The sequence below is a fragment of the Malaclemys terrapin genome, chromosome 1 (genome assembly GCF_027887155.1).
Source record: "Malaclemys terrapin pileata isolate rMalTer1 chromosome 1, rMalTer1.hap1, whole genome shotgun sequence".
In the NCBI taxonomy this organism is placed as follows: domain Eukaryota; kingdom Metazoa; phylum Chordata; order Testudines; family Emydidae; genus Malaclemys; species Malaclemys terrapin.
In genome coordinates this window covers 162,293,812-162,308,817 of record NC_071505.1, presented here as the reverse complement: position 1 = coordinate 162,308,817, position 15,006 = coordinate 162,293,812, and the positions used below count along the sequence as shown (strand labels likewise).

Sequence of the window (15,006 nt, the reverse complement as noted above, 5' to 3'; positions counted from 1 at the left end):
GTCTGACACTTGCAGTGTAAATTCAGGATAAAACCCACAGATTCCATTAGATTGTATTCATAACACTTTTTATTCCTTCTTGACAAATATTTGTAGTAGCAATTGTGTTCTCAAAAGCTTTTAGAAAAAGTGTCAAATACATATACAAACACAGGCACACTTGCAGGGTGGGTTTTTCAGCTGTTTTGAAACTGCAGTGCTCAGCCAGCAGAGCAGAAGGACCTCTTTCTCCAAGTCAATTAGTATATTGTTCGGAAAGTGGAGGAAAGTGGCTTTTGGAATTCAGACTCCTGACCGAAGGCGCCATTACTGCTGATTGTTTAGACTATTACCAAGTCTAATATTACCACAGACTAATATTGGAGAAGTGGGATGAACAAGGAAAAGACTCACAGGTCACAAGAAAGGCTGGATTGATTTCCTTAGGCTGCTTATTGGCCTGGTTTTTGTCTTTGCATTCTTGAAGAGAAATACAGCTGCTGCCATGGGACCCAAATCTTCCGCTTGTTTCCTCTGGTTCTTGCTCACCCGCTCAAAGTCAAATTGATTGCCACCTGTGGGATCAGGAAGGAGTTTTCCTCCAGGTCAGACTGAAAATGACCTTGTGTTGTCTTTTTTTTTTTTTTTTGCCTTCCTCTGCAGTGTGTGGTCCTGGGTCACTTGCCAGGATTATCTGGTTATATCTCACTTAATCATTTCCCTGCCATTGCAGGGGCTTCAAGCACTGGTGCACCTTGGTCCCTCCTAGTCTCTGCCTGTGGCACATAATAGTCTAGTCTCCTGTGGGCTGTAATACTTCCGTCTCATTTTGGTTGTTGAGTTAGCGGCTGGGTGCTGTTGGTGGCCTGTGATACACAGGAAGTCAGAGTAGATGATCTGGTGCTCCCTTCTGGCCTTTAACTCTATGATTCTTCTGCCAAAACTGCACAATTGTTGTGACTTGCATGGTCATTTCCCATAGCAGTCATTGCTCTGTCCATAATTGTTTTGAAAAGTTGACAGTTATTTGTCCTAGCATACCTGTGGTCTACCTTAAACATCCCTTGCACTAGGCTTTCCAGACATGCAAAATACAATCTCACCCTCCATCTGAACAGATGCCCTGTATTCTCTATTTCAATAAATAGAATGTGTGGACATTTTGAAGCTAAGGCATTTGTGTGATCTTTGATGCATGCAAAAAAATTGAACATCCACCAACTGTTTATTAATGTGATTTTAATGGAGATAATCCAGATACAATATACTTTTTGTTGCCATTTGACCATTTCCAGATTACAAAACCAAAGGCACATATCTGTGAATCCACGGAGAAAACTTTGACACCCTTGTGTATACACCAGGGAAATTTGGTCTTCCACAGCCATAACCCCAGCTAACAATGCCAGTCAAAAACCACCGTCCATCACCGTTGCTTCGACATGACAGGGGTCCTCCAGAATCACCCTAAGAAAATAATATTTTAGTTTAGATATTCTATGGTAAAGAGTAATAAAACCTGGGCAAAATTCCACAGTATATACTTGGGCAACACTCCATGGAGCTCAGTGTAAGTTTTGCTTAATGACAGAAAAACTTGGCCCATTAGGTCTGATTAGGAATAAAAGAAATAAATTCAATTAAATACAATGTAGATCATACTTATCCATTTGTATCACCTATACATTATGTGTTTAATATTGCTGTCATCTAACATGCACTGGATAGGATTTTAGAGTTCTATAGAGGCTTTTTTTTTTTTTTTTTTTTTTTGCCAAAACTAGGGGTACCTACATTTGCTATTGAAAAGTATTATCTTTATTAATGGATTTAATGCAATACATTTTAGGATTCAACATCATCCTTGCTACTTAGAACAAAGACCAAATTCTGCCCTCTAATATATGTACCTGTCCTATTATCTTCTATCATAGCAGCAGCTGCATGCATGCATGCATCTGAGGAGCAAAAATCAGGCCCTACACAAATAGGTCAACAATAACATTCCACAAATAGCTTGTTTAGCTCCAAAATAAAATATGAAAAAGCATTTAAATGGGAACAGGACTGGACCTTTAAGTCAAATACAAATAGAAAAAATGTGGAGCTCCTGAGTGAGAGAGAGCCAAGCATATTTGTTTTAAATTATGTTTCTCCCTTTCCAAAACACTGTACAGTTTAACAGGCTTCAGAATGAAGAAAATGTGTATGGACAAATAATAAAGCATTTGAAAGTAGGGGAGTATAATAAAGAAATCTGCTGTGAACTATAGTAAACCTTATAAAGCACAAGGCAACTACGATGCTATAAAAGACAACCCAGTAGCAGTATTCTCTTCATCACTAGGATACTCTGGTAACAGTACTATTTGCAAAATTTCATAGAAATAAATGATCCGTGGTATAGTTCCCCCACATTCATGATACAAATCTAAAGTCAACATTATGATTCAAGTTTCTTCTGCTTTGAGAATTTACCCCACATCGGACAATTGGGAGCTAATCAACAAAGCTCCATCAGGGTAATTACTAGAGCTGGTAAAAAATTGTCCAAGAGAAAAGCTGATTTGGCTAAATCAATATGTTTCACAGACGTGTACTGAATTCATCCAATATTTTGAAGGAAACAATTTAAATGTTGTGTTTCAACTTCACCGTTCGGAATTTTTTCTTATACAATACACTAATAAAAAAGAAGACGTCAAAATCAAAGATTTTGATAAGGTCATTTCAATGTTACCAAAACAAAAGTTCAGAAATTTCAACTTTTTTTTGGTCCCAATTTGGAAATTCCAAGTTTTGACTAGATCTAAGAATCACAAAAACCAGACAGCTACAATTTGCACCAGTGGTGCTTACTCCAGTTTTCAATAGGACAAGGCATCAATGCTGCAACTTGTGGCTTTCCTTGAATATGTTTGATCACCCACCCACACACATAGCTGCAGTAGTGTTAACTCCTGATTGGTGGATTGGGGCAAATTCCTTATGTAAGCAAGGCCTTAAATATATTTTTTTTTCTATCACTTTCCAACACTAGCAAAAGGACAGGACAGGATTATGGCTCAGTCCCACTTCCATCCTGGCCATGACAGGATTTAAAAACACACAGATTCTGGCCCTCAAGTTTTAAAAGAGCAGATATACTCAGCTTAGTGACTGAGCAAAATGATTGTACAAATGGCATTACTGAATTCCATGTTTATTGCCTCTCAGTGACTCCACATCAAGTATGCTATTCACTTGTAAAATTATGCTTGCTTGCTTGCTTGCACTTCAGCTGTCAACCTTGTAATCTCAACCTGGCATCCAAGAGTCAGGCCAGTTCACACTTTCTTTTAAGTCTTCATCTGTTTGAAGGCAGTATTTATCCTGAGACTCTGTGATCCTGACTTGCATTTGTATGGCCCATTGGCCCTGTAACTGAAACTTAGTAAACAGTGCTATTGATGCACACAAAGAAGTAGGTCTCAGCTTCTTCTTTGCTGTGTTGGTTTTGTAGTACTAACCAGAGTAATAATATTTCCTTTCCCATCACTGCCAACACATTTAATGCTAGTGAAGTCAGCACACAGATGGCAGATCTGCTGATAAAGAGGTTTTTTGCACAGCTGTTGTTCAGAGCAGAAGTATACATACATCAAGACAGTTAGCCAATAGTTCTTTACCACTTATAATGCAACAATGAAAGATCAAAGATAATGATTTAATTTGAGCTGTATATATATATATATAAAAAAACAAACCACCTACTTTGCAGCCATCTTTCATCCCAGACATTACCCCCGCACATAGCATCCGGGCTGTGATAATCCCATATGTGGAATGACACAATGTTTGGTCAACAATTTCTACCTCCGCTTTCTGCAGAATTGGTGAACCCTGGTTATCTGGATAACATATTGAAAGAAAGCCAACCTGATTTAATAGACTTGAAAAATACTGCTCATGTATTTGACAGTTAATGCATCTGCTCCCTGCCTAACAGTATAACTTCTGTTGCTCCAGATCTAGACAAAAAGAAGAACAGGAGTACTTGTGGCACCTTAGAGACTAACTAATTTATTAGAGCATAAGCTTTCGTGGACTACAGCCCACTTCCACGAAAGCTTATGCTCTAATAAATTAGTTAGTCTCTAAGGTGCCACAAGTACTCCTGTTCTTCTTTTTGCGGATACAGACTAACACGGCTGTTACTCTGAAACAGATCTAGACAATTATCTCAATGCAACCCATGAAGATAATGTGTTGTTCAATACAAATGTAAGTTCAATACAACTTGTGTTAAACAATTAAGTTCCTTTCTTTTAAAATGTACATCCATCCAACACCATACAAAGATTAGTTCCATGTGAGTTTAATCCAAACTACATGAGCACATGAGATTTTTAGTTCTACCTAGGTCTATAAAAACTCTAGCGAATTAAGTTCTCCAAGCAGGATGTCAAGTTACCATCAGAACTAACCATCTTAGGGTCTGGAGTTAACTTCTCTAAGACACTGTTTCTAGCAGCGTAACCCCTTCAGACAGGAAGAACAGAACAAACACTACAGGGCAGTAGGCAATAAGGAATCCTGCCCAATCCCCCCATTTGAGTGTAGTCCTTCTTAATGCGGGAAAGAGTGAAGACTAACTAGACACAAGTGAAATTCAACCTTGGAGTGTGCCAGTACAATGTCACTCGAGTCAATGGAGATACGACAGAACTTAGTTTGGCCCTATGAGTGAATGAAAGTAAGAGCTCACTTGCTTCTTGCCTTTGACCCCAGCCTGTTATCCAGCACTTCTCGCCACTGTGTGTTTTATGTGAAAGTGGAGGTATGCAGATCGGCTGAATGACGTGTTTCATTGTGTCAGGCCATGGCATGCTTAGCTGTAGCAGTGCAACATCATAGTCATAGTTTCTGCTGTTATAATATTCGTGAACAATGATTCTTCTCACTGCAGACACAAATTTGGCATTCCCTTGAGTGCGCATGCCTAAGTGCGCAGTCCAAGTTCGAGGATCGGATAGCCTAATTGACAATGGATTAATGTACAATCAATCTTCAAGATAAACTCTTGGAAACATCTTCAGGACACAATGCCCAGGAAAACCCTGGTGTTGAATTATAAAATGGCAATTTTTAAACCCAAAAGAAGAAAACCAAAACCACAAAATATGGAACTAACAGAATACATGCTGGTATCACGTTTTACCCAAAATGCTTTTGCTGCAGCTTCCAATTCCCTTTTTAAGCTTCCTTGTTGTCTTACCTACATAGTAATTCTTTGGGACAAGGACCTTGTTCTCACACCTCCCTGTAACTTGCTGTTAGCAGCACACTGTTAGTAATACCACCTTGTAGATACCGGAATCTACGGCCTTTTCTACACTGGTGGCACCATATAGGGTATGCGTACTTACACACTACAGTGCAAAGCGGGCAGTGTCCACACTGTGGTGTGTAGGTAGCTACATGTGGCTCTCATAGTGGGGAGGCAGCAAGACACTAGACTGCTAAAGGTTGGACAGTAGACAGGAGAGGCCCTGCTTGAGCATGTAGAAAGCTGCATAGGGTATATATATAGCGTAAGGTCTGGCATGGCTTTTCCCGCCTAAGCAGAGCCTCACCGTTTACGCTGTTATTTATAATCATGCTGTGAGGGCACGCGGTGTACGTACCCAACACGCCACCAAAACTTAATTTAGACTATGTGAAATGAAAGGTAAATTTGAAAACTGACCCCCCCCCCCCCCTCCCACACACACATCATTAGGATTTCTGTATATGTGAAGTGCAGGGGATACTGGTTAAAACCCCTCATTATTTAATTCATAGTATTAAATGAACTGCAATCAAGTGACAGTGTTCAGTTAACTCACCCTGTGCCATATCTACCAGAAACCACCACATTCAGAGGTACTGAAAATGCTTCGGGTGCATTAAGTGCAGGGCCGCCCAGAGGATTCAGGGGGCCTGGGGCAAAGCAATTTCGGGGGCCCCTTCCATAAAAAAAAAAGGGGTGCAATACTATAGAATACTATATTCTCGTAGGGGCCCCTGTGGTGCCTGGGGCAAATTGCCCCACTTGCTGCCCCTCCCCCTGGGCAGCTCTGATTAAGTGGATGTCATTGTTTACCTGTTTCCTTGAAAACAATGAGCTGCCGACAGAAGCCATTCCCTAGAGATCACCGATGCCCCACAATAAGCCACTCCAACAAAATGGAGGCTGACTTGCCAGGGCCATTCACCTTCTTGTGCATCAGAGCCTCCTATGATTCGATGGTAGATATCGCTGATTTTACTGCTGCCGCAGCCTTTAAAAGAAGATTGGTAAATTTATTATTTCTATGACACTAGCACCCATCATGTGCAAGGATGCTTCCCAAATGGAGGAAGAAAGAATCTTTCTCCCCACTATCTTCTTCAACAAAGGCATTTTGAAATGCATTTCACTGAAAGGCTCTGAACTGAAACAGGAGGTCCTAGATTTATCTTACCTATTCATGGAAAGAAAAGATGGTCTTGTGGTTACTGCACCAGACTGGGGAGTTCTGGGGTCTCTTCCTAGCTTTGCCACAGACTTCCGGAGCAATTGTGAACCAGTCACTCACTCTCTGTGCCTCAATTCACCATCTGCAAAGCGGAGATAACCCTTCCCTACCTCACAGAGATGTTGGGAGAATAAATTTACTGTGGGTGGGTTTCAATGTATAAACTAGACGGGGGTGGGAGGGACCAGATACCATTCCTACCTCCCTCTCGTGTGCCTGAACCTGAGCTGGAGGCATCCCTTGTGGAGGAGCTACACTGCATTACTGAACTACTCTAATTGTTGCCCTTCTCTTGAAACTGTGAAGAAAGCAGCAGTTGAGTGGCAGCCACAGTGCAGGGTTTATGACTTGAATACCTGTCCACTCGGGAATGGATTGGGGCCGAAGAAGTTTGTTTATTTCACACAGACTACACATGGAGTGGTCAATAACCCGGAGTCTGAAATCACTGTTGCCAGCTCCTGTAAATTTATAAATACAATTTTGGCCCCTGCTACTGGCAGTCTCACAATGACATGAAAAGCGCCACACATCATGTGACTTAGGATACAAGGGAGAAAGATCTCCCCCAAAGGTCCTGTTATCTAGAAGACGTTGCACTAAACTACAAAATCCATATACCATGAGCTCTCATCCTAGTTCTTCCATTGACGACTGTTAACGTTTCTAGGCATTTCACCACCTCTATTATGAGCCAAGATTCTACCTTCTCATCATGCCAACATAAGATTTTTATTATTATTGATTACATGTATTGCAGTAGCACCTCGGATCCCAATCACAGCACTGTTGTAGGCACAGTACTAACCTAACATGGAACATGTTCCCTGCCAAAGAAAGGGAGCCAACACTAAGTAATGGAAGAGCAATACAATACATGAAATAAACAGATGTCACTTAGATGGCACAGATCTTCTGTATAGAGCATCTCTTCTTTCATGCTTTGATCCGCATTAAAATAGTTCATGTTGCCACTTAAGTTCCAAATGGTGCTGATTAGCACTCGACCTTAAAAGAGGCAGGTTACACTTCTCAGAGCGATTTGTCTAATACCAGCTGCAAATTCAGGCAGATATTATTCCATTGGTTTAATCACTATATTCCATGCTGTACTTTTTTCTGTGCATAGAGGACTGTTATCCTGTGATGTCAGCCATGCATCTTTCATTAGCACACAGCTCATAGTAAAAAAAGTTAGATTTTAAGTTATCTTGAAAAGTTACAGTTTATCCTTGGCGGCTATCCCTTCTTCTTCCGAATCTACCATGATCCTCAGAAAATACAAATCACTGATGGTTTGCTGAAGCATCCTTCCTCTTAATAGGATTTGATCATCATGTAACAGGAACAATATCCTCTAAATAAGTGACTGAGGAAGCTGGGGCACCGATTAAAAAACTCTGTGAAGTGTTGGCAAAATTTTAACTAGAATAGATCTGATTCTTTGACTGGCTACCCAACTTCACTCTGCAACTCGCCCTGCTCTCTAGCCCCACAGACAAGAATCTATTTTAAACCTGAACATTAAAAGCACACGCACACAAAAGTTTGTGTTGTGAGGAGCCTTAACTCTAATGCTAGAACAACAAAGAAATTCCATCACAACACAAATCAGATCCCATATCACCTGATTTCCAAGCTTCAACTTATTACCAATGTATTAAACACATTCGGAACACACTTACCACTGAGTAGAAAGTGTATGTACTTTAAATAGGAAAAAATGTAATTTAAATATAAAAAGCTAAAATCTGAAGATTAATATTTGAGAGACTCTTACTGCAATTACTTTCATCACTTCCATCAAGACAGTCCGCTGTCCCATCACACTTTGCATTTTGCTTTCTAATGCAAATATTATCTCTGCACTTGAAAGTATGGTTGGCGCAAGGAATACCTGAAACAGGAAACAAAAAGGAACCATATACTTCTGGACTGTCAATCCAGCAGCTTGGACTAAGAAATTGTCTCCACTTAAAGGGTTGGCCGAACCCTCACTACCAGGGCCGGCTCTAGGCACTTTTCAAGGGGCCCCTTTTTTTTTGCTTGGGGGTGGCAAAAAACCTGGAGCTGGCCCTGCCCACTACAAAAAACCCCTATTAGATATTCAGCTTGTACTGGCAAAAACTGAACAGAGTAAGCTATACTAGCAAAAGATTTTTTTTCTGATATAAGCAGCATCTCCAATAAGGCTTTTGGAGACATAGCTACACTGGGAGGTGTGGGGTTTTTTGTTTTTTTTCCCCATGCTCCTAATCAGCAGTTATGCTGTAAATATAGGCAAGGCCTAAGTGTAGACTGGAAAAAAATGAAAGTCATTAGCAAAGACCAGGGCCGAATCTGGCTTTTTTGCCGCCCCAGGCAAAAAAGCCTCCAAACGCTGCCCCCCCACCCCTCCACCCTTCTCCCGCGCGGCAAGGGAGGGCGCCAGGGGTGAGGGCGGCCGGAGCCCCAGGGGGTGGGCGACGAGCCCTGGCCGGGGCTCCGCTCTCCCCAGCGGCCAGAGCGCTGGGAGGAGGGCGGCGAGCCCCAGCCATGGCCCCACTCTCCCCGGCGGCCGGAGCTGGAACGCCGCACCGCGCCGCCCCCCTCCAGGTGCCGCCTCAAGCACAAGCTTGGTGGGCTGGTGCCTGGAGCCGGCCCTGGCAAAGACATCAATGCTTTTATTACAACAGCATAAGTTAACCATAGCAACTCAATGAGGGAAGCTTTAATAATCATATTTTAGGTAAGGAGTATTCCGACCTCTGTGTCCTTCATATCTTTTCCTATTCCTTCTTGGGTCACATTAAATAAACAAAATACTTGTTTCTTGCCAACTCAGAAATATCCTATGAAATTTTACATGGCTAGAATAAAAGTTAAATAGGCCTAAAACATGGCTAGCCTGAAAAAAACATTTTTGTAGCATTTCCTCAATTTTGGTCTTTTGGTGTCTTGCTGTTCTGCGAAATATCTGTTCCTCAAACAAAACTATGCATGTCTGATTCCTAATAAGACTTATCTCTTACATAGCTCTTTACAGGCATTTAGTCCTAAGAGCAGCCTCAGAGGTTTGTTGGGCTTTTTTACAAGCATCTCAAGAAGCTAAGCATCATTTCAGGCCTACACAAGAACAATTGTCTAAGGATAGTCATATTAGAACTTGACTATGCCCTTTAGAGTAATTCGTTTGGGCCAGATATTCCAACTAGAGTTGGGTAAATGATGGAGAGGAAACATACTTGACCAAAAAGTAACCATACTTTTGGTGCAGTTCTGCTCATCTCTGCCATCCTCACAGTCATGTATTCCATTGCAGGCAAGTGAAGTATACTGCATCAAGAAGCTGGCATTACAGTTCTCTTTGGGCACAGCTAGAGTAGGAAGAAAGCAGGAGATCAGCAACGCAAATATCTTGGCTAAATTTGGAGGGCTGTGTAGAGTTCTATTAATACCACCTCTGCCACCATCTAAAAGATTTATATATCTTCCTCTATCACCAGGTACTTTACAAAGGTAAGTATTATTACTGTAAAAAGCAACAGAGGGTCCTGTGGCACCTCTGAGACTAACAGAAGTACTGGGAGCATAAGCTTTCGTGGGTAAGAACCTCACTTCTTCAGATGCAAGTTTTGCATCTGAAGAAGTGAGGTTCTTACCCACGAAAGCCTATGCTCCCAGTACTTCTGTTAGTCTCAAAGGTGCCACAGGACCCTCTGTTGCTTTTTACAGATTCAGACTAACACGGCTACCCCTCTGACTATTATTACTGTCTTATGCATGAGGAAACCAAAGAGAAGAACACTAAGTAAATTACCCAAGGTCACAAAACTAGTCAGTGACAGATTCAGAAATTAAATCCACATCTGTTGTAATTATTGAGCCTACAAATGTATCCTAATTGTGATCTCACCTGTAAAAATTGAGTGTAAATTCATAAGATGTCACAATAACCTCTAACAACAAATGGTGATACGAAAAGATACAAAAGGGAAACAGAAAGACTGAATTAGTCCAACCAAAAAGGCCTCCTGAGATAACTCAAGGACTGTGTTATGATCATGCCTGGTACAACAAGGAAAGTGTGGAACAGGATATTAGTGAACCAATATTAGTGTGTTGGAAACTAAGCCTAGTTGGTGGCCAAAACAACGAGAGGATGGGCTATTCCATCCATTGCTGCTTTGGGGCTCCTTAAAGAAGGAGAGAGTCATCATGGTTTGGGGAGAAGTCATCATGGTTGCCACCCCACCATCTCCTGGGACACCAGACCTTTGTCATCCTAATCTGAAAAATGTCCTGACCAGACTGGGCCAGAGAGACGAACCCAGATAACATTGCCACCTCCCCTGGCTCCACCTGAATCCCAATCACCACTTGAGATGAAATGAGATTGGATTTTAACAAGAACAAACAGCTCCAGCCAATCACAACTAATTTCTTCTCTTTCCCCCCAAAAGAACAGATATTAACATTGTTAATACCATCTAAGAGACTCTCAAATAAGGGCATTTTCCTTCTAAAGCCTCTCTCTAGCTAGAGAGAAAGGGAACAAGCAATATTATTAAAATTAAAGTCTTAATACTTTACATTTCAAATGCTGTAACTATTTTTCCTTCTTTTCTTTCTCTTTAATAAAAAAGTTTAAAGGATTTTTAATCATGTGTTATCATGGTACTAAGCAGGCTGAGGTCTCGATATACCAAACCCCAAACCTTGTTTAACACTGTTTAAAGCTGCACGGTTTCAGAAACATAGTCAACTCTTTGGGCCTGTGTATTCCATCTCAATTAATACAGTACACCCTATTGATTTTAACTGTAACTGGTTATTTCCAATCTGATGTTCAGCCATCCCTTCCACTATAGTCTTCAGATAATGGATCCTTAATGCCTGAAGGTTAATGCACTAACCCGCTATATAGCCTGTCCCTATCAGCACCCATTAATATGCATTTAGAATAAAGTTGCATTGCTAAGATGAAGAGGATGAGGAAGCGGGTAGGACATAGAATGTTTTAATTTAACAACGTCATCCTCCGGAGGCAAATAAACATGACTTGTTTCAGTTATTTTTGGATAACTGATTGACCTTTATCCCCTAGCTCTTTAGTATCACCATCTTGTCTGTAGCAAATAAATCAAGGCTCACAAATTTTTCACATGTGTTTAAGCAACCAAATCTGAATTTATCTTAGGTCTACAAAAACAGGCTGGAAATCTCAAGTTTTCTAGTACTCTCTTCTTTAAATTCCAACAGAAAAAATATTAACACATTCTTTGGGTTTCCATTTGCAAATGATAAGCAAATACTAACCACAAAAGAGTTCATCGCTTTCATCAAAGCAGTCATTTACGCCATCACAACGCTGAGCCTGCTCAATGCATAGGCCAGTGGAACATTTGAAGTACTCGGCTGGACATGCTGAAGGCAAAATGGATAATCTATAAATTCTCTGCTTCCAAATATTTGTAATTCACAACATGAAAGTAACACCATTAACATATTGTAAGGAAACAAAGTAAAATATGTTTAAAAATATTGTTAGCTGTGTTATTACTGCCACCTTAACTTATTGGAAAGCATTTAATGTTAGCCAGACTCTTACACCCTACTCTTCACTCAACTTTCACCACAGAATCAAGAATGGCCTGATTTTTTTTTTTATATTCAATTCCTTTCTGACGCCCATTTCTGTTTATGCATTTCAAATGCAAATGTCACTGCAGTATGGACCAGTCCAGTTCCAGTATGGATAAGAAAGTGTAGAGTATAAGATTTATACACACAGTCCCCCTCAATTAAACATATCTCAGTTGGGATTTTTTCCTATTATATCCTCACGTATTTCCCCCTCCCTCAAATACATCTTTTCTTGTTACGCTGCCCAATAAATATTCCTTATGTTTTCACACTAACTACCTACAACTTCTGCTGTTCATGGCTGGCTCTTTAGTTATGATTGCTGCATGGCAGAGTATGTAAACTCATAGAAAAAACTGTATGGGCAGAAAGAACAGGAGTACTTGTGGCACTTTAGAGACTAACAAATGTATTAGAGCATAAGCTTTCGTGGACTACAGCCCACTTCTTCGGATGCATATAGAATGGAACATATATTGAGGAGATATATATACACATACAGAGAGCATAAACAGGTGGGAGTTGTCTTACCAAGTCTGAGAGGCCAATTAAGTAAGAGAAAAAAAACTTTTGAAGTGTATGGGCAGAGTTTGTAAATTGGTGCACTGTTTGATTGGAGCAGCAGCAGCAAAGTAACATAGCAGAGACATGCATTAACAATGGCTTTGGGTGGAGGTGGGGAGTGACAGAATGGCAAATGTAGCTGACATTTTAGATCACTGAACCAGTTAAAAAATTTCAGAGTAGGTCGTTGACTTAATTTAGGTGTAAAGTCTTTTACTTAAGGTTAGTGAATAAACCGGATTTCCTTGAAATATTTATTCTCAAGTTAATTCACAGTTTCTCACGAAATCCAAAACTCATTTGTCATGAATCTTAATAAAACTAAACTTGTGGTAAATATTTTAATTCAAAAAGGGATTTTATAAACATCCACAGAAAAAAATTGAAAACCATCTTACGTTGGCTGATGTTGTAGCTGCCATATTCCACCAGAAGCGGCTGCTCTGAGAGCTTGGAACTACACTGAAGCTCAATGTTAACTACAGAGCTTGCAACATGGAAAACGGTTTGGTGATCAATGTAGTAACCACAGTACCTAAAAATGAGTGATGATAACGTTAGTTAAAAAGCTGCTTTTGCACTAAAGTGCTTCACATACTATTTAAGTACAACATCACCGAAGTGCAGCCACCTGGTACACAGTGTAATTGCCTAACATATTTTAGCCTAGGAGACAAGGGCAAATGAGAAGTGTGATGTTATTCCCTCAGATCAGATGAGGCTTTTTTTTTTTTTTTTTTTTTTTTTAGGGGACGGGGGAGAATAGGTCTCATCTGAAAAACAATTGCACAATAAGCTACATAAATCAATTTACTTCCCACTGAACTACAAAGGGGGAAATCGAACCTACTGCACTATTGCCAACCTCAAGCATTCAAAAAAAATGATGGGACTGACTTAAAAATTATGAGACTTTATTTAAACAACATATTCAGGATTTTTGCATTATAGGTTCTGAGCCCTTAGGCTCTCACTGCATGCCTTCAAGCTGTTCCCTGCAGGAGTGAGAGCTAGAAACTTAATTTTCTTTAATGAATACTGAGATTTTTACATGTAGTCTCTTGACTCCAGGAGCTGGGGCTTGAACATATACACCAAAAATCCCAAGCCTCGTGATAAAATCATGAGAGTTGGCAACACTGCTCCTGGGATTTGAACCTAAGATTTCAGTAAGCCCGTGATTTCAGACAGGGTACGGTGATTCAGTGTGCAGCCAAAGTGCTCAGGCACCATGGGGACAATGGAGGGAAACGGAAATCATCATAAACCATCTACTCAGAGCTCCCATCACTGCAGGAATAGGCTTTAATGGATAAGGTGAACTAAAAATGTTAACACTCCAGATTTAAGGTAGAAATGAGGAAACTATGGCAACTGTGTTAAACTGCTGACCCAGAAGATACATGGAAGCGTTCACCTTCATTGGAACATAATTCTTAACATGGAATACAGCACTCCCGCTGCATTCATTGCTATGTCCAGAAGCACCGCCACCTGGCAATTAGGTTTTTACGTTCCAGAAATATTATTTTTCCCTACTGAAACTGCTAGGGGGGAAAAGGAGAAGCTCAGCGTCGTGGGTTGACTGGGGTAGGGAGAGAGAGCTGATTTCTCAAATCTTAGTATAATTTTACTACGGCTAGCCTTCTCCTTGTCAGTTGGACTAGTACCATTTGCAAAAGAAAACTTAATAGCAACAGGCGGCTCCCTAAGTCCCCAATGTATTGATCATAAAATCATAGGACTGGAAGGGACCTCGAGAGGTCATCTAGTCCAGTCCCTTGCACTCATGGCAGGACTAAGTATTAGCTAGACCAGGGATAGGCAACTTATGGCACGCGTGCCAAAGGCAGCACGCGAGCTGATTTTCACTGGCACTCACACTGGCCATGTCTTGGCCACCAGTCCGGGGGGCTCTACATTCTAATTTAATTTTAAATGAAGCTTCTTAAACATTTTTAAAACCTTATTTACTTTACATACAATAGTTTAGTTATATATTATAGAAAGAGACCTTCTAAAAACGTTAAAATGTATGACTGGCACGCAAAACCTTAAATTAGAGTGAATAAATGAAGACTCGGCATACCACTTCTGAAAAGTTGCTGACCCCTGATCTAGACCATGCCTGACCGGTGTTTGTCCAACCTGCTCTTAAACATTTCCAATGATGGAGATTCCACAACCTCCCTAGGCAATTTATTCCAGTGCTTAACTACCCTGACAGTTAGGAAGTTTTTCCTAATGTCCAAACTAAACCTCCCTTGCTGCAATTTAAGCCCATTGCTTGTTGTCCTAT

The 15,006-nt window shown here is 40.6% G+C and overlaps 1 protein-coding gene across 1 annotated transcript in view; it reads right to left on the bottom strand.

Annotated features, from left to right (window-relative positions):
- Nucleotides 1–1,201: 1,201 nt before the first annotated feature.
- Nucleotides 1,202–15,006, bottom strand: part of TMPRSS7 (transmembrane serine protease 7) — a 48,570-nt gene continuing 34,765 nt past the window's right edge. The window contains exons 11-18 of the mRNA XM_054023348.1: nucleotides 13,106–13,242; nucleotides 11,817–11,924; nucleotides 9,764–9,874; nucleotides 8,299–8,415; nucleotides 6,104–6,281; nucleotides 4,727–4,995; nucleotides 3,733–3,869; nucleotides 1,202–1,446 (exon numbers count right to left, since the gene is read on the bottom strand). Coding sequence (XP_053879323.1) covers nucleotides 1,276–1,446; nucleotides 3,733–3,869; nucleotides 4,727–4,995; nucleotides 6,104–6,281; nucleotides 8,299–8,415; nucleotides 9,764–9,874; nucleotides 11,817–11,924; nucleotides 13,106–13,242 — 1,228 coding nt within the window. The 3' untranslated portion in view covers nucleotides 1,202–1,275. The remainder of the gene's footprint in view (nucleotides 1,447–3,732; nucleotides 3,870–4,726; nucleotides 4,996–6,103; nucleotides 6,282–8,298; nucleotides 8,416–9,763; nucleotides 9,875–11,816; nucleotides 11,925–13,105; nucleotides 13,243–15,006) is intronic.